The sequence below is a fragment of the Macaca fascicularis genome, chromosome 12 (assembly GCF_037993035.2).
Source record: "Macaca fascicularis isolate 582-1 chromosome 12, T2T-MFA8v1.1".
Lineage (NCBI taxonomy): Eukaryota > Metazoa > Chordata > Mammalia > Primates > Cercopithecidae > Macaca > Macaca fascicularis.
The window spans coordinates 133,749,806-133,776,986 of NC_088386.1; the positions used below are offsets into that span (position 1 = coordinate 133,749,806).

Consider the following 27,181-nt stretch of genomic DNA (forward strand, 5'->3'; position numbering starts at 1 on the left):
GTCTACCAGGAATTGGGTTCCAGAAAGTAAAAATAACAATAATTTAAAAGGACTATATTTAATGAAACATGAAAATCATTGGCTTTAGCCATATAACAAATTAGTAAAATCCTAGTTTTACTAATTAAATTACTAAAATCCTAATTTTACTAATTAAATTTTACTAAAATTGTGGAGATTTTTCCTGTATGTTCGTTATATGGTTATTTATATTAAAAGGCTACATTCAGAGTTAGCATTGAATAAAGTAGCAACATGGAATAGGTGTTATTTTCAACATACTCCTAGAAATAAGAAGCATATCTCTAATCGTTTGTTTCTCAGAGGAATGATGAAGTAGAATTCCATTCTAGAATACATAGAGACAAAATTACTGCCTTTGATTTGGGGAAAATATAGAGTCACTTGAAATTCTAATTTTCAGCGCCAGGCATGGTGGCTCACACCTGTAATCCCAGCACTTTGGGGAGGCTGAGGTGGGCAGATCACGAGGTCAGGAATTCGAGACCAACCTGGCCAACATGGTGAAACCTCCTCTCTACTAAAAATACAAAAATTAGCCGGGCATGGTGGCATGCACCTGTAATCCCAGCTACTTCGGAGGCTGAGGTGGGAGAATCACTTGAACCCAGGAGGAGGAGGTTGCAGTGAGCTGAGATCATGCCACTGAACTCTATCCTGGGCAACATCTCAGCGTGGTGGGATGGGGAGGAAAGTATTTCTAACTTTCAGGTTTTTTGAAGTAAAGTCCTATCCAAAATATAAAGGTAAAATCAGGCAGCTTTTGTAAATTAAAGGGCTTTCAACTGTGACCAGTAAATTGACAGCTGTTACGAAGATTCCCTAGTTAAATTTAGAAAGTTGAGTTATTTTTCATGAATCTTTTGGAAACTCAAGTGAAAAATCTCTGTTTATCTTATTCTGTAAAATCTCTAACTTGATATTAGATAATTGGATAAAATTATTGTAGAATTTTAAAAGACTGGTCAAATTGTCCAAGTTTTCATATATTTTCACTAGCAAAAATTTAGATAATTTAACATACATTAGTGCTCAAAACCATTTTTCTTTCACGCTGTTGTATTAGATACCAAAGAGCACTTAGCTATATCAACTAGAATATATAGATAATTAATATGTTTGGAGATAACCAGAGATTTGAAAAGTTGTAAATACCATAAGATAATCAGCAAAAACAGTGGAACTAAAAATTCCCAGTTGGCTCTGCCTGATGCCAATCTATACTGGTCAAAGGAGAGATAATATGTGTGACTCAGAAGCTCAATATAACAAGTAATTTCTCTCTTAAAAAAGAGATCTCAACCAGTAATATCTATATATGGGCTTAAGTACTGCTTTTTCAGTATTGACCATTGTTACTTATTATCAAATACATATGTGGCATGTAGTAGTAACATGTTTTAACATGTGGGCAGAACAATGACCTAAAATGTCCTGTTGTCATCTGGATCCTGTGATGTGTTGTACATGACAAAGGGAAGTAAGGCTGCAGATGCAAGTAACATTATTAATTAGCCGACTTTAAGATTAGGACCTTATCCTGGATTATCTGGCTGGGCTCAATCTAATTACATGAGTCCTTAAAAGTGGTAGAGGAGGCAGAAGAGAGAACCAGAGAAATGGCATTGTGAGAACTCAACACACTCCTGCTGGCTTTGAAGACAGAACAAGGGACTGAGAGCCAGTGGACAGCCCCCAGAAGCTGGAAAAGGTGGGAAATGGGCTCCCTAGAGCCTCCAGAAGGAATGCAGCTTTGCTGAAACCCTGATTTTAGTCTAGTGAGTTCTGTCAGACTTCTTTTTTTGAGACAGTCTTGCTCTGTCACTCAGGCTCGAGTGCAGTGGTGCAATCTTGGCTCGCTGCAACCTCCACCTCCCGGGTTCCAGTAATTCTGCCTCAGCCTCCCAAGTAGCTGGGATTACAGGCGTTCACCACTATACTCAGCTAATTTTTTGGTTTTTTTTTTGTGTGTGTGTGAGATGGAGTCTCACTCTGATGCCCAGGTTGGAGTGCAGTGGCATGATCTTGGCTCATTGCAACCTCTGCCTCCTGGGTTCAAGTGATTCTCCTGCCCCAGCCTCCTGAGTAGCTAGGATGTAATTACGGGCATGCACCACCACATCCATTTAATTTTTGTATTTTTAGTAGAGATGGGGTTTCGCCATGTTGGCCAGGCTGGTCTCGAACTCCTGAGGTGATCCACCTGCCTTGGCCTCCCAAAGTGCTAGTATACAGGCGTGAGCCATCGTGCCCAGCCTTTTTTTTTTTAGTAGAAACGGGGTTTCACCCCATTGACTAGGCTGGTTTCAAACTCCTGACCTCAAGTGATCCACCTGCCTCAGCCTCCCAAAGTGCTAGGATTACAGGCATGAGCTACTATGCCCAGCTTGGCTCATCTTTAATATCTGCTATTTAAGAATGCAGGCTCTGAAGGGCTTTCTTTAAAGCTTTACTGCACAGGCCTAGAGTGAAGCATTTACCACGGTGTTTGGCACAGTCAAGGTTTGCTGCTGCTGCTGGTAGTGCTGTCATCTAGCAGTGTGTCATGATGCATCTTTGTTAGTAACCTTACCCTGACTTCGTTGTAATAATCTCGTTTTACTTCATTCTACTTTCTTAATTTATTTTTATTCCTCTTCTATTGATGTCTGTAACCTGCCTCAGTATTTATTAAAATAAGGCAGGCCATAGGTCGGCTTGCTAGTCAGGGGACACTTAATTACAAATGATAGAAACGTAAACTAGCAAAAGTATAAGAAAATGGAAATGAACTTACATAGTTGAATACTCCAGAAATGTATTCAGGTGAAGCTGGATATGCTTTCTTCTGGGTTGGCATCGGGCTCTTCACACATGAGGGCAAAGATGGCCACTAACAGGTTTATCTAGGTTTATCTAATTTATGTAATTCTTTGAGTTACTAATTCTAGAAAAAAATCGTGTAACTCCAGCAAAACCCCGGGGAGGACTCTGATTAGGCAAGCCTAGATGATGGGCCTGGGCTCCACAAACACCCATGAAGTGAAGGGCAGCCAGAGAACAGGAAACCTGATTCTCCAGAGAGAAGCAGAATAAGCAGGAGGCATTTTTCCTTCATTTTATAATACAAAGGCTTTGTTATACAGACTTTAATTATGTTTGTATACATAAACATATGCAGATATATATGTATACATACAAAATTTAGAAACACATTCACAGTAAGGTCACTAGCTTTGACTTTCTAAAATGCTGCCAACACTGTCAGATGCTTCAGATGTGAAGGATTCGTTTATGCCTCTCTCACACACATATCCTGAGTAATTAGGAATGGTTCCAGCATTCACTAAGAATTACTGGGAAGTAGGGGCACAGGCAATGTTAAGAGTTGGGTATATGACTGCTTATTTGACCTTTTTATTTAGCAATAGTTTTATTGCTAGTAAGTTAGATATATATGATCTTTTCATTTAGTCTAAAATATAGTCTATATAAGTCTTAAGTAAGTCTAAAATAGTTTTAGACTTACAGAAAAGTTGCAAAAAATACCATAGGAAGTTAATGTCTGCCCTTCATTGTGCTTCCCCTAATGTTAACAACTCCTGTAACCATAGTAAAATTATCAAAACTAGGAAATTAACATTGGTGCAATACTATTAACCACAAATCTTACTCATTTTTACCAATTTTCTTCCTAATATTCTTTTTCTGTTTTAGGATCCAATCCAGTAGCCCACTTGCATTTAGTTGTTGTGTTTTCTTCATCCTCCATCCTTCATCTGTGACAGTTCCTCAGTGTTTTCTTGAGTTTCATGACTATTGTCGTGGTAGTGAATTGTTTTATCTTGACATTTGATGAGTATTAATTGATTATTTTGTAGATTACCTCTTCATTTGGATTTATCTGATGTTTTCTCATGATTAGATTGAGCTATACGTTTTTATGAGTACCACGGAAATAACCTCTCTCTCTTAGTACATCATACCTGGGGATATATCTTTTACAGGTGATGTTATCCTTGATCACTTTGTTAAGGTGACTTCTGCTGGGTTCCTGCACTATGAGGTTAATGGTTTTCCTTTGTAATTGAGGGAGCTCTTTGAGAGTATACAAATATGCTGCTCCTGAAACATTTGCTCACTGGTTCTAGTATTCATCAGATCTTGGCTGAAACAGTTACTCTTGTAGTGTTTGCTTCATGATGATTTTGTATGTCTCTCATCCCTTCTATATTTATTACTTGGAATTTTTCTGTAAGGAGGAGCCACACCTTCTCTGTTTATTCAGTGTTTTATATCAGTATGCACTTGATGTTTATTTTGTTCTGTGCATTACAATACTATTCTTTTCTTCCTTTGTTGCTCACATTTTTCCAGCATTAGCCATCAGGAGCTTCTTCAGGTTGGGGTCTGTGTCCTTTTGAAAAAGCCATTCTTTTTTAAGTTCTTATTTTCTGGCATCTCAGGATATTTTTGGCTCATCTTGTACATTCCCTGCCCCAGCACTGGACTCCACCACTTCAACAAGCTGTTTCCTTTTATTGGAGAATAGTATTTAGAAACGAAGACCTGGTCAGTAGGTTTGCTTGTTGCTGTTGGAGTTGGTCTTAGGCGCTCAGTAGATGTAGCTGGGAAATATGTGTGTGTGTGTTAATCCAAGCAAATAGACACACCTATATTTGTCCCTGTATTTTTACAGCTAGTCATCAGCACCTTATATATGTGCGTGTTCATACTGATACTTTGAATTTCTGTCCTTTATTTCTACCTTAGACCAATAGTGAGAAAACTGGCTCACGTTATTCACTGTTTATTTATTTATTTGATCAATCCTACTATACACATAAAATCATTGCTAAACCATGGCCCTGTGAGAAACAGATTTACTAACTGGAGTATATCATTTGTGTACAGTTCTTTTGTCTTTTGCTCTTCTGTCTAAATGTGCTTAGGTTATGTCTTTTATTCCTGATCCACTCAGGGTGGCTATGTTACACATTTGTAATATAGTCTCCTAGAGGTTGGGGGTTCCTTCAGTCTGTATGTGTGACATTTCATGTCCCGGTTTTCTGCAGTAGCTCTGGATGGACTTTCTTGTTTGTCTCTATGGTATTGGGGTGCTTTTCAATTTTCATGTCTAGAGTGTTAAGAGTTCGTCTTTCTGGAGACTGTTTCATATCACCCTTAGGCCTGTTCATCGCCCTCCCTCTTGGCTCCACGATTTTTCTCAGTCTGCCTTTGCTCACACTAAGCATGCGGCTGGCTGAGGGTAGTATAGGAGTGCAAGTTGTGTACTGGGATTCAGTGGGATTTTCCTTATTACTCAGTTCCTTTGCAGTTGGAGAATTCTCCAAGTAATGCTGAGGACAGTTTTATATAGAATTTATTTTTCACTTCTTTTTTGTTAGTTTTGTTTCTTGGGGGAATAGGGAAATACGCAACTGCTGTTCTCAGCTACTTGCAAGTGTTTTGGTTTTAACAGTGAGACTTCCTGCAGGACTTGAAAAACTGATAGTTGATGAACCGGAGTTCCCTGAGATGCTGCTGTTTTTGTTAGTGTTTATCTAGCAATTGCACAATTTAAACAACTCACAGAACTAAGTTGTTATTGATTATAAACATGTTATCTTCAGAACCACTGATTCATTATTGATAATGATTGAAGTTCAGCCTTTAAATTGTAGGCCTGATAATGAGGACACCAGTGGAGTCTTGCCCTTCATATCAGCAAGTTATTGAAAAACTATCTGTGGAATATTTGATGCTTTTTTCCTTCCAGTACTTAAAAATGTTCCATTGTTTTCTGATTGCATTATATCCCATGAGAACTCTTCTGTCACCCTTACCTGTGTTCCGTACATCAGCAGTCCCCAACCTTTTTTGGCACCAGGGACTGGTTTTGTGGAAGACAATTTTTCCATGGGGTGAGAGGAGGATGGCTTAGGGATGAAACAGTTCCACCTCAGATCATCATTCTCATAAGGAGTGCAGCCTAGATCCCTTGCATGAGCAGTTCACGATAGGGTTCACAGTCCTATGAGAATCTCATGCTGCTGCTGATCTAACAGTATGCAGACCTCAGCTTCGCTAGCTCACCTGCTGCTCGCCTCCTGCTGTGAGGCCAGGTTCCTAACAGGCCATGATCTGGTACTCCTGTGGGGTTGGGGGCCCCTGCTATATACATAATGTCTTCTTTCTCTGGCTGCTTTTAAGATTTTCTCTTTATTACTGGCTTTAGGCAATTTGATCGTGATGTGCTTTCACGTACTTTTCTTCATGATTCTTGTGCTTGGAGTTTGGGGATGTTCTTGGCTCATGGGTTCATAGAAACTGTTCCACATGGTGGTTTTTCACATATTTCCCACCCACCTTCCTCTGGGGCTCCAGTTACACCTTGGAGTTGCCACTTGGAGTTGCCTCATGGCTCTCTGATGCTTTGTCCTTTGATTGTTTTTAAGTTCTGGAATGTAATAGCTACATCATTTGGAAATCATTTGATCCTGTTATTTCTTGCTTTTAAGTTTTGTTAGGCAGCACCAGAATAGCCTTTGTAATTTTTACTGACTACAGAGAGGGCCTTACCCTTCTAATTATGCTCTGATGTTCTGTGTATTTCAAGATTTTTCCACTATGGTTGGTGGGAACTGGAACTATTCCCAGTCAGGTGTGAGCTCTTAGGCTGTTTTCCCTTGGGTAGCGTCCTTAGATGTGTGGGCTGAGACTCAAGTGGGACCCTCTGTGATCTCTCACGTGCATTCTTTGCGCAGCTCTTTCCTCTCTGGTACTACGCCCTGCCAGCGTTAACTGCCTGGCTTCCCCAAACTCTCTTTGGGTTTCCTTTCTCTCTCTGTGGTCTGCAAACTCCAGGCAGTGAGCAGTTCTCGCACTCTATTTGTTACCCTGCTATCAGGGGTCCCTGCACTTCTTGTGGTCCACTGTGACAACCATTGTTTCATACATTTTATCCAGTTTTTTAGTTTAAGATGGGAAGGTAAGTCCAGTCCCTGTAACTTCATCTTGGCTGGAAGCAGGAGTCTTATGTTAATAGTGAATTTTTAGCAGTGTTGACCAGGCTTTGATTGTTATCTTTAGCCCTACTGTGTATGCAGTAAAGCATTTGGCCATTTTCTAATCTCTTCCGTTGTTTAACCTAATGTCCCTCTAGATTGAGGTACCCTGGGAGAGGAATGATTTTCCATGCTACCTATGACAAATTAGAAATACAGATACATTGAGGAATACAGATACATTGAGAAATACAGAACTTTTGAAAAAGGGAAGCCCATAGTAGTTGCTAAGGAATCTCTTACTTAGACCCAAGGTACAGACAGGAAAATCATGAGGAGAGAACCTGCCTCTAGGTGTGTGCCTCACTTCAGCATTCTCCAGAGAACCATGAATTTCTAAAGCACGTGAACTTGAGAAACAGGCTTTGTCTTCTTAGGAAAATGTATCCTTTAGGGAGTGTTGAGAAAATGGCGGTGGCCTCTGGCCCTGCCTCCTTGCAGTCAAGCTTCAAAGAGAAAACGTTGGGAAGACAGACTCCTGCTGAGCCTGATGAAAGAGGCGTCCCAGTTGCCAACCACAAACATGCAGCCGAAGTCCACAAGCTACAGTAGAAAGGGTGGCTCAAGCCAGAGAGTCCCTGGGTATGGAGTGCGGGTGATGGTTGCAGAAAGATGCAGGCTCTTCTCCCCCACTGTGACTGGCTGTCACCTAGTGCAGGATGCACGGTGGCCCTGTCCCAGGGCTGTGCTGGCATCCACCCTTCCCACTAGCTGTGCTGCTCTCACATGGCACGGCCTCTGGCTGCCAGGCCTGTGCTTGGGCCTGCATTCCCCTTGTGCACTTCTCTCCACCCAGCCCTCAGGACTGCCTGGGCTGTATTTTGTCCAGAGTCCTTTGTCTCCTTACTTGCACTGCAGCTGAGGCAAGTGTCCCTTGTTCTGTATGGCTCCTGTATTGTGGCGCTCATGTTATTGAGAGTTTTAGAGGTCACCCCTAGATTCACCAATTGAAGGGCAGGGCTTGTTGATCTAACACTGTCTTGCACATAGGGACACAAATGTCTGTTAAATGAAGAAAGTAGGGAGGCCAGGCCACCCAATGGGGTGTATCTCCTAGGGTTCAAGAAGAGGGGCTAATCAAGTCAAGAGAATGTGTGCCCTCCCCCACCATCTCACCCAGACCCCTCACTCTCAGAACACTTGGGGCCCCCGCGCAGGTGGTAGGCATGCTGGCCCTGAGTGCCCTCTCAGCCTGTGTTAGAAGAACCGGTGGATGACCTCGCTGTCGGCTGTCTCCCCTTCTCTGAGCTTACTGCAGGTGGCAGCAGCCTCTCAGCCACAGACTGTTCCCTTTCCTAGGAGGAAACGTTGGTCACTCAGCAATGCTGTGTGCTTGCAGCTTCCACCACAAAAGAGACAGCTGTGGCTGCAGCACCAGGGTGGTGATTCTTCCCCCTCCAAGGGCAATGGTGCATTCCTTAGCGCAAGTATAAATGTACTGTTGCTAAGAGTTATTGGAACAGGATAATACAAGAAGGAACCATTGCAAGTGAAATCCAGCCACCAGTAATGCCCTGAGAGGCCAGGCCTGTGCCTCCCAGAACCTGCTCCTCCCCAGGCTTCCCCAGCCCATCTCCAGAGCGCCCTTCTCTCACCACTTTACATAAACGAATGTACCCAAGATCCCCCATCAGTTCTCCATGCAGCTGCCAGAGTGACTGCCCCCAAAGCAAACCACGTCTCTAAGGACTCTGGCCAGGCCCTCACAGCCTCCTGCCAGCCTCTTGCTATCCATCAACAGCAAGACCCCTAGGCCATCTCAATCCCCGCAAACAGCTCTGTTCCCTCCAGCCCCACGGCTTCTGTTCACCTGCCGTGCTGTCCCCGCCTCTGCCCACCCACTCATCCTGCAGATCTGGAGCAGCATTCCAGGGCCTGGTAAGTGTGCGCCATTTTGGGTTACTACGAGTCTCGTCAGGCGCGGCGGCGAGTTTTGCCCCCACCGCTCCCCAGAGCCTGCACCTGGGCGGAGAGGTAGATACAGCTGGGAGATCTTAGCCTTTTGCAAGGCAAACACCAGGCAGGAATGCCGAGAACCTCGGAGGAGGAGGAGGGGAAGATCCCCAGGTGGAGACCAAGATGCTGCTCACGCTGAGTCGTCTAGGAGACCCTTCCTAGTTTAAAAAGTGTTTATTTGCTCGGAGAACATTTCAGCAGTCATCCCTCGGAGCCCAAGTGTGCCGCCCCCCGGGAGGGGCCTGGAGACGCCCGCGCGGCCCCCCTGCAAGGTTTTCCCAGCCCTGGGCGTCCCCAGCCCTGGCACCCACCCGGGGAGCCGCAGTGGGCCGGTCCGCGCGGCCGCCGCCTCCCACCGCTCCCGCGCCCGCTCCCGCCCCCGGCGCGTCTCCTCCTGGCCCGCGCGGCGGCGGGCTCAGTCCTCAGCGGGGCGCGTGGCGAGCGGACTCGGCTTGGCACCGCTGTGCACCATGGCCCGGGCCCTGTGCCGTCTCCCGCAGCGCGGCCTCTGGCTGCTCCTGGGTGAGTAGGGCCGGGGGTCCCGGTCGAGCTCCCTTCCCCCGGCCAGCCGGTGTCCTCTAGGGGAGAGGAGGGGAGCGGCGGGGGGACGGGGAGCGGCAGGGGGACGGGGAGCGGCAGGGGGGCGGGGAGGGCGGGCGCCGCGGGCGCACGGATCTGCTGCCCTTGAACGCGAGCCGCCCGGGTTCCAGGCTGGAGGCCCCAGGGCACAGGAGAGGCGGAGGGCGCGGACCGGGGTTGCGCTTCTCGCTGGGGAAGGGACGGCTTTGGGGACGTCGGGGAGCGGGCGTTCTGAAAAGCTTGGGGCAAGTCAGCCCTGCACACTGGAGAACTTGTTTTCAGAAGGAAAAAAAGGACGCGGGGTTCCCCAGCCCCGCTCCTCCGTTTCTCAGGCTGTGCGCCGCGGTGACCGCCAGCGCAGGCTCCCTTCCCTAGGGTCCCGCGTTGCAAAACCTGCAGGCAGGCACCTTGCAGAAGACGCAGTGTTTGGGAATCAGAACCACAGCCCGTTTGTATGGAAATTAGTCAACACTGACAATCTGTCGCATGCAGCAGTTGCTTGTTTGCAAATCATGTCTTTTCGGGACATTTCCATCGCTTTTTTTTCTTTTTTCTTTTGGTTTGCTTGTTAACTTGGCACTTTTGGCTAATAGAAATTTAAAGAAGGACGGGTCCCTTGGTGAAGTGGTGGAACATGTTTGGCTTTCCACTTGGAGGGAGAAGTGGAGATTATCAACAGCCCAATGGCCACAGGAACTGGCCAGACACTCAGCAAGAAACGGTCCTGTTCACTTCCCTTGTCTGTAACGTGTTTCTAAAATGCTAACTCAAGCCCCTTCTAAGCCGCTTTGGTTATTGCATTATTCCGTGTATTTAGCTCCCTTTTAATGGCAACAGAATAGGTTCTTGGCGTGGGAGAACCCAGTGCCCCTGGGAAGGCCGGAGCAGTTGTTTCTGGTATGTGTGGCCTTTCCCCAGAAACAGTGATGTTGGTCAGAGGCACCTGCCGCACAAGACTCCTTGGCACTGGCACTGAGCAAGCAGTGACCACCGGCGCTGTTTTTGTAGCTGGGGGAGCAGTTCGTGGCCCAGCAAGGAGAGGGGCCAGGGCTTCTTGGGAGCCATGGATTTCTGGTCCCTATTTGTAAACCTCTCCAAGGGGTGGCAGATCTGCATAGAATCCTCAGAGGCCAATATAATATAATCTGAAAGCGGGTCTTGCCACTTTAGAGTTTTGGCTGAAGTTGCGTGGAAAGCAAAATCTCAGAGTAATTTTATTCTCTCCATTTGGCTTGACATGGCCTTCACTGTTTTCGTTTCCTAAGAAACAAACATTTCTTTGTTAGCAAGGCAGAGAGCTGGCTTGTGGAATATTTTTTATATAAATAACCAGATAAATAAATGTTCTTTACTAGTGTCCAGAGGCTGCACCCTCTAAAGCTTGTGTAAATAAAACACTATGTCACGATCATATATAAAGACCTTACTTGTTTATCAAGAAAACTAGTCATGTTCTGCCGAAAGTCCAAAGTCCTGTAATTTTAACATTATTTTGAGTGGCCTGGCTAATGTTATGTCTTGGAAGAACAAGCACAACTTTATGAGGTTATCAGTAAATGAATGTCATTGGAGCCCAGCTGTAATTAGTAGAATTACTGAGCACAGGCTGTTTCCTTCCCAAGCTGCAGCACTAGCCAGATCTCCTTGGTGATGAAGATTTTGCTATCCAGAATGGCAACATGGAATTTTTTTTAAAGTACTCTAGTTTACAGGTTTGAGAACTTATCTGTGACAATTTTACAATCAAGTTATTTGTCTTAGGTAGTTATTAAGAATCTCACCATCTGACCAGGCATGGTGGCTCACGCCTGTAATCCTAGCACTTTGGGAGGCTGAGGTGGGTGAATCACCTGAGGTGAGGAATTCCAGACCAGCCTGGCCAACATGGTGAAACCCCGTCTCTACTAAAAATACAAAAAAATTAGCCAGGCGTGGTGGCGGGCGCCTCTAGTCCCAGCTACTTGGGAGGCTGAGGCAGGAGAATCACTTGAACTCAGAAGGCAGAGGTTGCAGTGAGCTGAGATGCCACTGCACTCCAGCCTAAGAGTGAAACTCCGTCTCAGAAAAAAAAAAAAAAAAAAAACTTAGGATCCATATATAGTTCTTTTCCCTCTGAGCATCCTGTGTACTCTTGTGTTTACAGGAGACTCTACATGCATTCTTAAAGGTTTGTGTATAGACACCGAAAAGCTGTTCGTTAATCAGGAAAGAAGGATGCGTCAGAAGCCCCTGGTTTTTTGAGTCCATCTTCACTCAGGGAGTGCTGGCTGGTGCTGTCACACATGAACTCAGTCATCTGTCCTGGGAAACGCATGCCCTCCTTGTCTGTCGTGTAGGAGCTAGGGGTTTTTTAATGGCTGCAACATTAATTGAAATATATGACTTTATATAAATACAAGTAGAATTGGAATGACGGGGACATCACAGGAAATGCTATGTGACTGCTTCAGATGCCATGTGGTTTTAAATCTGGACACAGTTCTCATGCCAAAGTCCAAATCTGAAGGATTCTTATTTGCTAATCAACCCAGTGTGTTTGTTTACCCTGTGTGTTTAGCTGCAGGAGGAAATTTCTGGATTTTTGTCTTCCTTCCATAGGCGCATGCCTGTCAGTGTGCTTATTGCCAGTCTGAGGCCGGGGCTGTTGAGAAACATTTCTATCCGCAGTGCGAATGGTAGATTCAGCTCCGGGAAGTGTTTGAGGTGGAATCTTTACTTAAGGCTAGTTGGAAAAGTCTGTCCTGATTTTTTTCCCCAGAATGCACCCATTTCTTAGCTTCTAATCAGTTACAACTGGCGTCTGGCTGACTGTGTGATGCAGGTGCCGTGTGTAGTGTGAATTCCAGGGGAAATGATGAGCCCAGAGAGTGAAGCCCCTCGGGCTTGCCCGCCAGTGCCCCCACCCCCAACTCAGGCCTAGAACCCCTCTTTCCTGATGGTCCTTGTGGTATGGTGGGCTGGCCCTCAGTGGGCCCTGAGCCAGGCCTGGCCATCCAGATGGTCCCAGGGAGGAGACTGGCCGCAGGCTGGACAGTCAGTGTTCTGCTGGAACCACGGGGAAAAACTGCGTCCTTCCTCCAGGCTGGATCTGAGTGGGGCTGCCACAGTCTACCCTGTGAGTCACGGGAGAGCACCTGTCCATGACACAGACAGAGCCCTCCTGACACCTTTTGAGCCCCTAGATCGAGCTCATGCGGTACACATTTCCATCATGTGACCCATAACGTTTGAGATGGGTGTCTGTCCCTTGCAGGGATGGTGTCTGGTAGACAGCAGGCTCAGGGGGCTCCCAGAATGGCGTACCTGGGGGACTGTGGGAATCCTGCCTAACAGCCTCCTCCTCCACTGGGGACCCAGGGGGGCCTCCTGAAGGAGGAGGCGCTGCAGCCAGGAAGACAGTGGGAGCTGGGAAGGGGACAGGGGAGCCTGGGCTGCAGTGGCCCTGGTGGCTCCAGCACTTGCTGGACCGTGTGCCCACTGCCCCTGCCCATCAGTTTCTTGGTGACAAATGAAGAGGCAGAGATGGTACTGCCAGGGCACTGTCCAGTTCCCAGCCTGCCATACCCCCTGCTTACCTCTGACACATCCCACAGCAGACACACGAAGCCCCGGAGGGATGTCCTTGTCCCCAGCCCTCTCCGCTCCGGAACAGGAGGACCCCCAGCTGGGTGATGTTCCTGGAGGACCTGTTTCTCCTTGTTGAGGAGGGTGCATCAACACGGCCACCATAGGAGAGCTCCCAGCCCAAACAAAATCGTGCTCACTTCACCGAATGATGTTCTTGTGTTCAGGAAAAATATTTTTTTCCTAAGATGTTTTATTTCAGTAATTTCTGCAGCATCCAAAAGGCATCATTTTAACCATCTTTTAAATCACGGGTTCTGGGTGGCTTTGTTGGAGCAGGGTCCACGGGGACACACTAGCCAGACGTGGCAGGGGTGCAGGGCTATGGGCCTGAGTCGCAGCCCCCGAGACGTGGCAGGGGTGCAGGGCTATGGGCCTGAGTCGCAGCCCTCTAGACGTGGCAGGGTGCAGGGCTATGGGCCTGAGTCGCAGCTCCACTGACTCTGCGTTCTCAGCTGTCTCAGTGACTCCTCACTGTGCTTCGAGAGTGCTTCACTGCCTCCCACAGGCAGTCACACGGTGGATTTTCTGGGACCAAGAACCAGAACCCCGAAACCCCAGGCCCTGGCCATCCACTCTGCCCTCCGCCAGGGTTAGCACCACCTCCATCCCTCACAGGGGCAATGCCCAGCCTCCCAGAACCCCCACCCCACCCACCACCCCAGGGACAGGGGGTCCTCCTCTGTGCCCCCAACAGACCCTCAGGGTACATTAGTGTCACCCCCATACATGCCATGTTCAGGCCCCCACGGCTTGGCTCCAAGGAAGCAGCTCCTGAATTAGCTGAGAGTTCTGGAAAACCATGGGGGAAGGAGGGGAGGCAGAGTGACCTGGCCCATGGCCTGGGCCAGCTCACTCCAGGGGGTGGGGTACAGCTGGCCCAGGAAGCCCTGCCCCCTGTTCTCCCGGACCACGTACCCCCACACGGGTCTCAGGAAGGACTGTCTTGAGTCTGACACCACCTGGGAGGAGAAAAGTCAGTGATTTGCCCAACCATGCAAGTGTTTGCCTCTTAAGGCCTGCCGCTGTCGGGTACCCTGGCCCCAGGCCGGGAGGGGAAGAGGCCTAGAAAGCACTGCCTCTTCAACAGACACTTGGTGACTGACAGCCGGCTGGGCTCTCTCTGCAGGGATTTTCTTGCCTCTGGAGGAGACAGTTGTGAGAGGGAAGCAGGAGAGATGGACAGATGAGGGAGTGCCAGGAAAGCGCTGCACCATTTCTCCTGGAAACACCCATCTGCCACCTCACACACGTGGGACGCACAGGGTCAGGACTCTCACACATGTGGGACACATGGGGTCAGGAGTCTCACACGCGTGGGATGCACAGGGTCAGGACTCACACACACATGGGATACGCAGGGTGAGGACTCTCACATGGGACGCACAGGTCAGTACTCAGAAGGGCAGAGGCCAGGGGTGCAGAGCAGCCTGCTACAGTAGGGTGTCCTACACACAACCCAGGGCAACCCCCCAGAGGATGATCCCACATCAAATGTCCACAGTGCCAAGGTGGGGCAGCCCTGCTGCGTGTCAACCATCTAGACATGTGGTGCCACTTAAATGCAGCAGGAAATAAACAGGAGACCATGGAGCAGAGCCCTGAGGAGCAGCAGCAGCAGCACAGTCCAAGCCCTGAGGAGCAGCAGCAGCACAGTCCAAGCCCTGAGGAGCAGCAGCAGCACAGTCCAGAGGGCAGAGGGCAAGGACAGTTGTGCAGAGGCCCTGCTTTTTGGAAGTTCCTAGAAGCCTTTTTGACTGAAGCATGGTGGGGAAGAGGGCTTTGAGCCGAAGCTGGTGCTGGAGGAAGGATCCATTCTCTAAGGATTCAGATCTCATTCCTAGGGCAGTGGGAAAACCTTGAAGGGCATTCAAGGGGGTGACAGGACTGAAGGTGTGGTTTAAAGGAACCCTCAGCTGTGGACCCCAGCATGGGCAGGAGGCCAGGCAAGGATAAGAGTGGGAGGGTTCCAGGGAGTCCCAGAGGCAAAAGCGATGGACTCCAGTCCCTGGGCCTGGATGCAGGAAGTGAGCACTGAGGAATGAAGAACAGCACTTGGCAGAGCTCCTGGGGGAGGAGGGAGGGCAGGGCAGGGGAGAAGAGAGGAGAGGAGGGGAGGGGAGATGACATCCCGGGCCACAGCCAGGGCTGCCAGGAAACATGGGAGCCCCAGGCAAACTGGAATTTCAGATAAATAAGGAGTATAAGCCTGTCTCATACAGTATCAGGGACATACATCAAAAACCACCGTTTCTCTGAGATGCAGATTTCACAAGGCATCCTATCATTTGCTGCACCTGGCAGACCCGTCCTCAGCAGCCACATGGGGTTCAGTGTTCCCCTTGGATGCTGAGGGATGATGGTACATAGGCAGGAGTCTGTGCAAATCTAGGGCTCAGAAAGAGGTATGGCCAAGATAGGTGTTTCTGGCAGCAGCAGGGCCTGGACGATGTCAAATCCTTGCTTGGAGGGATGGCCAGTAAGAGTGGGTGGAGACAGGCCCAGGCTCCTGGTGACTGGCCAGGGAGGACAGAGAAGGAAATGGGCCCCAGGCACCACTGGGTACCTTGACATGATTGGTGGTTGGGCGAGGCAGATGGCAGGGTCCTTTGGGTGGCTGGGCGAGGCAGATGGCAGGGTCCTTTGGGTGGCTGGGCGAGGCAGATGGCAGGGTCCTTTGCGGAAGAGGCAGCAGCAAAAGCTGCCCTTAGGAGGCAGCGAGGAGGTGAAACCAGAGAGCATGCCTGTGGAGGTTTCCTCCAGTGCCTTATGGTTTTAAATACGCAAACCTTTGATGCATCTGGAATTTACCTTCATTTCCTAGCAATTTTTCTCAATGGCTAAATATTTGGGGGATTTTCATGGTAGTTGCACTGAAAGTATTAACTGGTCAGGGAGAGTTAAATCAAGACCACCGGCTCAAGAAACAGCGGTCTGTTTTTCCACCCCCACATCTGCATCCAGGCCCTTCCAGAGATTTCGTTCTCCTGCAGATGACTCATTCAGTGTCTAGGAATCTGGTGCTTTTTGGCCATGACCGTGAGTGGGATATTTTCCCCCAGTTTATTTTCTAGCTGGTCGTCGCCAGCTAGGAGGAAGCTCCCCTTCTGCGTGTTTGTTTGGTGACTGTTGTTGCCCTCTGCCTGTTTTTTTTATTTCAGTTGTTTTGCTTCCTGCTTGGCTTTTTCAGGCTGGTCATAAGGTCGCCCGTAACCTAGGGTGGTCCTGCCGCCTCCTCACAATTTTCTGTGTTTTGTTCTTCAGTCTTACTGTGTTGGAGAGCAACTCACTGCCGAGTAGGGGAGTGACAGCAGCTGCCTTCCTTTGCTACTGGTGATGACAATACAAGTGACCCTTGAACAATGCAGAGGTGGGGCGCCAACCCCCCACATGGTCAGAAATTCGAGTGTAGCTCTTGACTCCCTGAAAGCTTAACTACTAATAGCCTACTATTGCACAGAAGCCTTACTGACAACATTGTCAGTCAATTAACCCATATTTTGTATGTTACAAGTATGTATACTGTATTCTTTTTTTTTTTTCTTTCTTTTTTTGAGACTGAGTCTCCCTGTTTTGCCCAGGCTGTAGCACAATGGTGCGATCTTGGCTCACCACAACCTCTGACTCCCGGGTTCAAGCAATTCTCCTACCTCAGCCTCTCCAGTAGCTCAGATTATAGGTGCCCGCTACCATGCCCGGCTAATTTTGTATTTTTGGTGGAGATGGGGTTTCACTATGTTGGCCAGGCTGGTCTCAAACTCCCAACCTCAAGTGATCCACCCGTCTTGGCTTCCCGAAGTGCTGGGATTACAGGCGTGAGCCACTGTGCCCGGCCTATACTGTATTCTTAGAATAAAGTAAGCTAAAGAAAAGAAAGTGTTATTAAGAAAATTAGACCCAGCATGGTGGCTCACGCCTGTAATCCTTGCACTTTGGGAGGCCAAGGTAGGAGGATTGCTTGAGCCCAGGGAGTGGAGGTTGCAATGAACCAAGATCACACCACTGCAATCAGCATGGGCGATAGAGTGAGATCCCATCTCAAAAAGGAAAAACCCACAGAAAATATATATACTTTTCATGAAGTGTAAGTGGATCATCATAAGGTCTTCATGTTGAGGAGGCCAAGAAGAAGGAGGAAGAGGAGGGGTTGGTCTTGCTGTCTCAGTGGCAGCAGAGGCAGAAGAGAAGCTTAATATAGGTGACCCACAGTTCAGAACCATGTGGTCAAGAGTTAACACCTTAAACCTTCTGTCTTTCTCCTTTGGGGCCAGATGCTTTTATTTTTATTTTATTTTTTTTTTTTTCCTGAGATGGTGTCTTGCTCTGTCACCCAGGCTGGAGTGCGATGGTGCAATCTCAGTTCACTGCAAGCTCCGCCTCCTGGGTTCTTGCCATTCTCCCGCCTCAGCCTCCCAAGTAACTGGGACTACAGGCATCCACCACCGCACCCAGCTAATTTTTTGTATTTTTTTTTTAGTAGAGACGGGGTTTCACCGTGTTAGCCAGGATGGTCTTGATCTCCTGACCTTGTGATCCGCCCACCTCAGCCTCCCAAAGAGCTGGGATTACGGGCGTGAGCCACCGCACCCAGCGGGCCAGATGCTTTTTCATTGTATTTTTGCAGGGGGAGGGGTGGGAGAGGGATGGAGAATGCGTCTTCTTCCCATGTATAAAGTAAGCTTCTGTCATGTGAAGGAAGAACCATTCGATGTGACACAGCAACCTGCCCAGCTGGGCATTGCCTCGGTGCTGGCAGGCCGCTGGCACTGGTGAGGCTGTGACACAGGAGAATTGGTCAGAGACTGCAAACCTACCGTGTTTCTGGGATGAATGGAGTGTTCCTTCATTCCTGTGCAGCCTTTCCGCAGCCTCGGGTGTCTGTTGGCCGCTGTTTGTTCTGAGTGTGGCTTCGTTCTTCCTGAGTGAGCTTGCTCTGTACTTTCCCTTGGGAGTTTTATTACCAGCTTTGGGTTTTCTTCCCAAGATATGGGTTGTGGACCTTTATTCTTTTCCTGTGTGCTAGGACAGTCAGGATGATGGAAATAAGCAGTTCCTTGAAGATCTAGAGGGTCTTCATTTTCACCTGCAAAACCACCGCGGCCAGGCTCCTTTTCATGGTATAGATAATTGGCAACCTTTTCAGAATCTTTCTGGTGTTATTGGTCCCTTTGGGTTTTCCTTTTTTTTTTTTTTTTTTTTTTTTTTTTTTGGACGGAGTCTTGCTCTGTCGCCCAGGCTGGAGTGCAGTGGTGTGATCTCGGCTCACTGCAACCTCCATCTCCCAAGTTCAAACGATTCTCCTGCCTCAGTCTCTCAGGTAGCTGGGATTACAGGTGCCTGCCACCACGCCCAGCTAATTTTTGTATTTTTAGTAGAGATAGGGTTTCGCCATGTTGGCCAGGCTGGTCTCAAACTCCTGATCTCAGGTGATCCACCTGCCTCGGCCTCCCAAAGTGCTGGGATTACAGGCGTGAGTCACCGCACCCGGCTAGGGTTTTCTGTGTCTTGTAGCAATGATGTTGTTTTACATTTTCCTCTGAAATTGTTCATTTTATCCAACATATCATTATGTGGACGATTATTTTTCTAATTCCCTCTACATCTGTGAACATTTGTCCTTTTCAGTGCAATTTTGTGACTTTGTATTTTCATGTTATTTCTTGATCAGAATGGACAGTGGTTCATCTGTGATTAGTCTCTTCCCCACTGATTCCTGCCCGCCTCCCCCGCAAAACAAAACCAGTTCTTGAGTTTACTTATCCTACACTTTCTTGAATGCCTAACACATTTGTTTCTGTTCTTTCTGGCGTGGGAATGAAACGTCATCAGTTCTCTGCTTGGCAGCTTGGCTGGATCCCTCGAGTTTTCCTCTGCCTTGTGCTCCGTGTTGATATTTTCTGGATTCTCTATATTTGTGGTTTCTGTCTCCTCTGTAGCACGTGAATTGTTTGGAAGCAAGTTTTGGCAAATCTCAGGGGCTCGGGCTTTTTGGTTTCTCTCCCGATACTCATTGCTGGTTTTATTGCACTGTGGTTGGGGCAGAACAGGAACCACAACCACAACTTAGTGTGCATTGCGGGTTCTTTCTTGTCTTGCAGATTTTTCCTGTTGTAAATTACCCATAAGCCCATGGGAGGACTGTGGTGTTTTTATGCATCCATCCCAGTCATCATATAAATTTAATACTTAGGGCCTCCGTATCCTTGTTTTCATCTTCCCCATCTGTGCACATTGTGTGAAAACCCTGCACTGTGTTCGTGATCCTGCCTGCTTTCCCTGGGCACATGTCGCTGCGTGTTCTGTGCAGGGGAGAAGATGGGGAATTCCATATGTGACCCTGACAGTCACAGCTTCGTAGTGACTTCTTATAGCCTAACCTCTGTCCCAGTCAGGCTTTGTTAATTGCAGTAAAGTATACACAACATAAAATGTACCATCTTACCTATTTTTAAGTGTACAGTTCTGTGCCACTAAGCACACTCATGTTGCTGTACAACCATCGCCACTATCCATCTCCAGAACTTTTCTCATTTTGCAAAACTGAGACTTGTCCCAGTTAAACCCTAACCTCCTGCTGATTTACCACCTCCCCCAGCCCCTGGACCCACGATTCTACTTTCTGTCTGTGAATCCGACTACTCTAGGAACCTGTATAAGTGGAATCATACAGCATTTGTTCCTTTGTAACTGGCTCATTTCACTTAGCCTGATGTCCTTAAAGTTCTTCTGTGTTGTAGTGTGAGTCGGAATTTCCTTCCTTTTGAAGGCCAAGTAATATTCCACTGTTATGGATAGACTACATTGTGTTTGTCCATTCATCTGTTATTCCACTGTTATGGATAGACCACATTGTGTTTGTGCATTCATCCATGGACACCTGGGTTACTCCCACCTCTGGCTGTTGTGAATCAGGCTGCTGTGAACATGGGTGTGCAGATATCTCTTTGAGATCCTGCTTCCAATTCCTTTGGGCATATGCCCAGAAGTGGGATTGCTGGATCATCAGGTGGTTCTGTGTTTAATGTTTTGAGGAGCTGCCACCGCGTTTCCCTCGTGGCTGTGGCATTGTGCGTTCCCACCAGCAGTGCACAAGGCTCTGGTTCTCAGGGGCTGTGTGAGGCTGCCTCTGCCACGCTGCCAGCTCCCTGACACGCGGTGGGGGAGCCAACCTTGGAGCGCCGAGCCGGCAAAGAAAAACCGTCTCCACAGCCTTGGCAAAGCTTGTGATTTTGTTTTCGATGGTGGCCGTTCTAACAGGAATGAAGAGCCATTCGTTACTTCATACGTGGACAGCGGCAGCTTTGTCAGGGACAACATGGTAGTTTCTCATTGTCTAGTCTTTTTTCTGTGTCATGTCCTGCCACCCATCTTTTGAATGTTCCCCTGAGTCACTTAGCTCTTTGACCTGGTTTAGCATCCGGTTTTCTTGTGGATTTTAGGGACACGTTAATGTTGTTTACCAAATCCCGGCGCCTGCCCTGAGGGCCTGGTGACCCTGGGCAGGCCGCTTCCTGTCCCGTGCAGCTCTGATCTACAGGACAGGGCGGTGTGGGAGCACCCATGTCCCGGCCTGAGGACTCTCCAGGCCTCGGTGGGGGTGGTGGCAGGGCCTGGCCCACGCGGCTCCCTGATGCTGCTCACCCGCCCTTCTGGATTTAAGAAGTGGAGCTCTTCTAACATCTTATTTTCCATTTTCTTTCCTTAATACTTACAGGGGCTTCCTAATTTTTCTCCAGGTCAGTATTTTCTTATTCTTCTCTGGTAATTTGAAAGGTAGACAGTATGTTTTTAGTTCAACCTGTGTTTTATTTTATGACTTAAAAAAAAAATGAGGATTTCTTGACTTCTCAACTTCAGAAATGAGGAGTGCCTGTTGACAATGCATAGAATTTTACTGAGTGGCAGTTGTGGACAGGACCAAGGCTGGGGAGGAGGATGGAGGGTGCTGTGTGCAGTCAGGGGTCTGCCACCAGGTTCCTGAGGTGAGGCTGGAGGCTGCCACAGTTATCCGAGTGAGGACTTGGAAGGGCCTGGGCATTCCCAGTAAGAGTGGGCAACACAGACCAAGACGGGGACAAAGAACTGTGCACAGCACCCCCATCCGGCACAAAGCAGGCACTTCGTGGGGGTACAGGCTCTGAGCCCAAGAGAGGGGACGGTGGGCTGGAATGCAGTGCTTTGCTGTCTTTGAGGCCCAAAATCAGGTGACAGGTGGAGGAGAATCTACTTGGTGGAGGCTTTGGTGGGGTAAGCAGCTGTGTGGGTGGGAGGGGAACGGCCCGGCCCTGGCCCACGGCCCCAAGGACCTTTCCTCTTCTGGCAACCGCCCCGGCACTGGATGCTCAGAGGTGTCCACGGATGGCGGGGAGTTTCTCAGCCTGGGCTTGAGAAGTTGGAATGAGAGGGTCTTGCTGGAGGAAGGAGAGTACCAAGGTGACCCCTGGAGAGACAGGACTTTAGACAGAGCAGGGCAGGGAGAGGGGGAGCTCAGACTGCTGAGTGCTTTCACTCTAGAGGATGTCAAGTTTGAGCCGGAGGGAAGCACTGGGGAGATATCCTGGCCACGCGGGAAATGCCAGGCTGTGATTGACACCTCACGCGGGCACTCGCATGCCTGAAACGGACCAGGCCATGCAGGGAGCAGACACTCACCAGGGGAAGAGGCCTCGCAACCCACCAGGGACAGATCGTGGCAACTGAAGGGGCCCTGTTCGGGAGAGCCAGCCATCAGGGAGCCAGGAGCAGGCGTTCCTGTGACATCAGGGACGCAGGAGCAGGCGTTCCTGTGGGCTGGGGAGCTCCGGGTTCCTCCACCACACCCCTGCCCCAACTCCCTTGGGCCCTGGGTACTTTCGCCCTTTGGAACAGTCGTCCCCAACTCTCTTGGTCCTGCCCCTGCCAGTAAAATAATCTGGACATGCTCCTCCAGGATTTGCTTATAAGTTAGACCCCTGTGCCACTGCGCTATGTGTTATAAAATATTTGCAAAAACAGGCCAGGAAGTCAAGGCTGCGGTGAGCCGAGAAAGCACCAGTGCACTCCAACCTGGGCAGCAGAATGACACCCTGTCTCAAAAAAAATAAAGAAAACCACTAGATATGGTGATGGTTGTGCAACTTCGTGAATTTACTAAAAATCATTGAATTGTCTATATAAAAGGGGTGAATCTGTGGTATATAAACTATACTTCAATAAAGGTGTGTTTTAGAAGAGAAAAAACATAGGCTTCTTTGAAAGGAGAGATGCTGAGAATAGTGTACTACAGTCATGACCATCTTTCCGCCCTCCTGCGAGGGTATCGTCCATGTCTTAAGGACGGTAGCGGTTCTTAGCAGGGGCTTCAGGATTGAGTGTGGATCGAGCCTGTGTTTAGATGGACGATGCCAGCCCCTCCGCCCAGGAGGTTCTCGCATGGGGAGGAGAGGCAGCTCGGCAGCCTGTTCTCAGCCTGCCCTGGTGCTGCCAGAGGCACCTCGTGCTCTCTTCAGTTCATGCCCCTTCGCAAAAGTCGCCCACTCAGTGGCGGTGACGATGGCCACACACCCACTCTCCCAGGGCCCCTGTACTGCTGGGCACTAGTGTGGAGTGGCCAGGTGACTGTCCAGGTCGTGGACTCACGCATGCCCAGTGAGAGCCCCCGAAGCCACTCCTGGGAAGCCTGAGGGAGGCAGACACCCTGAGGAAGCCCGCCTTCAGCCGGGGCTCCTGGCCCAGGGTCTCAGGGCCTCCACAGACATGGGTCACCCATAGCCTTTGGGGCTGCTGTTGGGGTCTCCGCAAGAGGTCACTGACCTCATCATGCCTCCCACGTGTTCTGAGATAAGCGTGCCAGGGATTGCATCTGGGCTCTACCATTCCTGGGCTGTGTGACTCTTAACCTGTCTGAGCCCCTCTGTCCCTGCCGTAAGGGTTATTTGCGAGGATTAAATAGGCTAATAGTGGCCGGGCACCGTGGCTCACACCTGTAATCCCAGCACTTTGTGAGACTGAGGTGGGACGATGCCCAGGAGTTCAAGACCAGCCTGGGCAACGTGGGGAAACCCCATCTCTACAAAAAATAGAAAAATTAGCCGGGTGTGGTGGCATGTGCCTCTGGTCCCAGCTACTCAGGAGGCTGAGGCAGAAGGATCGCCTAAGCCCAAGGAGGTCAAGACTGCAGTAAGCCATGATTGTGCTGCTGCACTCCAGCCTGGGCAACAGAGCAAGACCCTGTCTCAAAATAAATAGGCTAATGGATGTAAGGGACTTAGGCCAGGACGTGGCCTGTGAGCTGAAGCTATCAGCATCCTGGACTGGCTGCTGGGAGGGGAGCAGGCAGGCTTCAGGAATTTGCATGAACTTGTCCTAGAACCCGACCTGCACTCTCCATTTAGCCACCACCCCAGCTGGGAGGAGGACAGTGATGGGTTCTGAGCTTCTCTCTCTACAAATCTAAAATACACAGCTGCAGAACTGGCCTTTCCTGCCCCGTGTGGCACAGACCAAACACGGACGTCAAGTGCATTGGCTGAGTCTGAGACCCATCAGCTCTGTGCCCCTGGTCTCCTTTGTCCAAACATCTGATGAGCTGAGTCCAGGGGTCCCCTATGGGGGGCCCGGCTGCCCTGTAGTTCTGTCCCCACTCTCTCACTTTGCTTGAGGGGCCCTCACCTTTGGGGTGCCTGCTATGTATGCTCTTTTCAGGGACGCTGGCCTGCTATGGGGAGGGAGGCCATTGCTCTGAACTCCCCCAAGCAACACTGAGTTCCTAACTTATGCACAGCTCGAGGAAAGGTTCCTGTCTTAACACGCCGAGTGCGGAGTGAGGAATGCAGCCGTCTACCCAGCAACCTCTGCACACGGCTTTTTAAAGACATGATTTATGAATGATTACATTTGCAGTCACACAGAGGAATGGAAGCTATTTGGCCCTGAATGGCTTGTTTTAAAACTTTGGCAATTTATTCTGTTTTAAAACTTTGATGTTACCTCTCTCTCCAAGGAAAGAAACCACATCAGTCTCGTTTAAGAAAAACCCAAGCATTCTTCGCCTGTACCTAAAAAATGAAACAGGTTTCCAGATTTGCCTGAACGGCTGCCCCTGGCCTCATCCCAGCTGTGGGACTCTGGGCTCGCATAGGGCGGGAAAGAACGGGCAGCATTGGTCGGGGAGGGCTCTGTCCCTAAGGAGCAAGGGACATGGGCTGGGCATGGTAGCCCCGACCCTTGAGAGGCACAGTGGCTCTTTAAGAGAGGTGGGGGATGCATCCAGGAGAGACCAGCCCAGAGCCAGGCCAGGGTCAAGGCCACCGGACCAGCCCTGCAGCCAGACCAGGACAGGGGGCTGCATGGGTGGTGGAAGCTAGAACTGGCTGGGCTGCAGGACAGGAAGGCCCAGTAGGTTGGGGGCAGGCAGCTGCTCTGGACAGCCCAGGGGACTGCAGGAGACTGACCTGAATATGACAGGGAAGGACACCCTGTGGCCTGGGGTGAAGGGATCACTGTCATTGTTTCTGGCCCCTGCACCTGCACTCCTCTCGCCTGTTGGGGACCCCGCCAGAAGGAGCAGCTCGGCCTCCCCACGGGGACTGGCTCTGCAGGGCAATTGTGCAGACCCCACTTCCCAGACCCTCCTGGGGACTTGGGAGCCACCAGCGTCCCTTTACCAGATCCTCCACCGCTCACACCAGCCCCAGTTGGTTTCTGCTGCGTGCAGCCGAGGATCCTGACTGAGGCACAGACGTGTCTGTTCATCTTCATTCGTCCTAACAGCGGCTCTTCCAGAGGAGGAGGGGAGTCCGCAGTGGTTTGTGACCCTGGCACCCAATCTGTCCACTCCACGCAGGACAGCGTGAGGCACACTTGCTTCACTCCCAGGCAGAATGGCCACTGAGAAAGCCGGATATGGCTGTCTTACTTATTTGCTGCTTCATTTGACAAATATTAATGTGCAAAGCCACTGGGTGCCAGGGAGGATGTATGCATGAGTCAGAAAGGAGTGGGAGATGAGAGGGCGGCCAAGAGAGTTCTGAGAAAAGAAAGAGACCTTCCACCAGCCCTGAGAGAGGCTCTGAGGAAATGGGCTGGGGGACAGGGTGGGGGAATGGCTTCCCACAGGTAGGGTCAGCCGCGGGCCTCTTGGAGGACAGGGCAGTGGAGGAGGGCAGCGGAGGAGGACAGGGGCCTGGGATTCACCAGAGAAAGGCAGTGAAGCGGGGATGGGATGCCAGGAGCAGTGAGGGGTGGGGGACAAACAGAGGGACGATTCTCCAAGTGCAGCTGGACAGGCAGCCTGGAATTCTTTCCATGAGTTATCGAGTCAGTGTCTGAGTCCTCCTGAGCTCCTAGGAGCCCCTGGGGCATCACTGTCCCCATTAGGTGGGCTTTCCTAGGGGGCATTGTGATGGGGCAGGTGTCAGAAATAGCTCTTTCTCCAAGGCTGCCCTGACTGTGGGTGAAAGAAGCCCCCAGGGTGGGGGTGCATCCACAGTGGGACCAGCCGGCCCCAGGGTGCACTCACGGTGCTGGTGTGGACACCTGTGCTGTCAGGAAGCAGCATGCCCTCAGGTGGGTACAGAGACTCCTGAGGGGTCCCTGGGGTGCTGGGGGGAGACTGTTCTGCCCTCAGCTTTCCCAGGGGCAGGTGCAGCTCCCTCTGTGGCCACAAACTCCAGTGCTGGGCGCTCATGCCAGGGGTCAAGGGTGGGTGACCTGCTGGAGTGGGGGGTGGGGGGACTCCATCTTGCTTGCCAGCAGGTCCTGTCCTGAGCTCCTCCAAGGGGCTTTTTCCAATCCCAGCCTTTCATGCAGGCCCAACCACACCCACATTCCTCCCTGGCTTCCTGGGCTAAATGTCCCTGATCCAACACACCTGGCTCTTTGGGACCCACTCATGGCCTCGGCCCAAATGTCCCTGATCCAACACACCTGGCTCTTTGGGACCCACTCATGGCCTCGGCCCAGGCCAGGGCTCAGCCTCCCTGGTCAGCATTCTGCTCTCTCTAGCAGCTGTGGGCCAGGTCAGTGCCCAGGTGTGCAGTGTGTGGGATCTGTTCACCCTGACACCAGCCACTGGGCCTGGAGTGGTGCTCTGCGACAGCACCCCCGCCCCACCCCACCCTCGCATGGCCGCCTGCTCGCCCTCCCTCAGGTGCACCTCCAGGGACCTCAGGCCCTTCCCTGTGCTTCCCGCCTCCCACCTGGTGCCCAGACCACTTGGTCTGCTCTCTGGTCCACACCACTTCCGGCCATGGGACCTGGGGCCCGGTTCTGAACCCCAAAGCCTCAGTTCCCACATCTGTAAACTGCCGATCGCAGCCAGATCCACTCTGAGGTGGCTGCCGGTGAAGAGCTCCAGGGCACCCAGTGCATCAGGACAGCTCCAGCTCCTCTGCGTTCTACTCCGCAGCCTGAGGGGCCTCTCAAGCTCACACCCCTCCCTGGGCCACGTGCCAGAGACTGGTACTGCAGAACCCCCCCAATCTGCCTGCCCAAGGGCGGCCACCTCTCCTTGGGTGGGCTCCCTGGGCCCAAGGCCGCAAGGGGCAGTTTGGTGTCCTCACTCATGGGGCCCAGGGTGGGGCCAGGTGGCGGGCTGCAGGGGCTGGGTGCCCCCAGCGTCTCCCAGGGCAGCCCTGGCCTCCCAGCACCAAGCTCCTTCCAGGAATTGGGAAGGGCCAGGCCAGTAGGGGTGGGGCTGGGGGTCACCCCGGGCAGAGGATACGCAGCATGGCCTGGGGGGAAAAGGAGGGGGACCTGGGGACGGTGGGAGGGCCAGGAGCCAAGCTCTAAACAGGGAATGCAAAGCCCCTGCGCCCAGCTGCCCTACAGATTGGCCAAGAAAGCTGGGCTCAGCCTGAGGGGGAAGAAGAGGCCTGGTGGGTGGGGGACCAAGGTCCATGCTCTCCCCGCCCACCCCCAGCCAGTAGCAAGCTACAGGGTAAATGAGTGAATTCTGATTCTGTGCGCGGCACCAC

At 50.3% G+C, this 27,181-nt stretch overlaps 1 protein-coding gene and 1 non-coding gene across 5 annotated transcripts in view; both read left to right on the plus strand.

The window, feature by feature from the left end:
* Window positions 1-8,903: 8,903 nt before the first annotated feature.
* RAMP1 (receptor activity modifying protein 1) overlaps window positions 8,904-27,181 on the plus strand; it is a 55,338-nt gene continuing 37,060 nt past the window's right edge. For 2 of the 4 annotated variants that reach the window (XM_074010615.1, XM_005574769.4), the window contains exon 1: window positions 9,441-9,545. In XM_074010615.1, the coding sequence (XP_073866716.1) occupies window positions 9,494-9,545 (52 nt within the window). In that variant the 5' untranslated portion in view covers window positions 9,441-9,493. Of the gene's footprint in view, window positions 8,946-9,440; window positions 9,546-20,744; window positions 20,963-27,181 lie in introns of those variants that run through there. The other 2 variants (XM_065526343.2, XM_074010616.1) reach the window with 2 other exon arrangements.
* LOC135966688 (small nucleolar RNA SNORD55/SNORD39) lies at window positions 20,336-20,414 on the plus strand. The gene has a single exon (XR_010580233.1). It is a non-coding gene; the product is annotated as a small nucleolar RNA SNORD55/SNORD39 (small nucleolar RNA).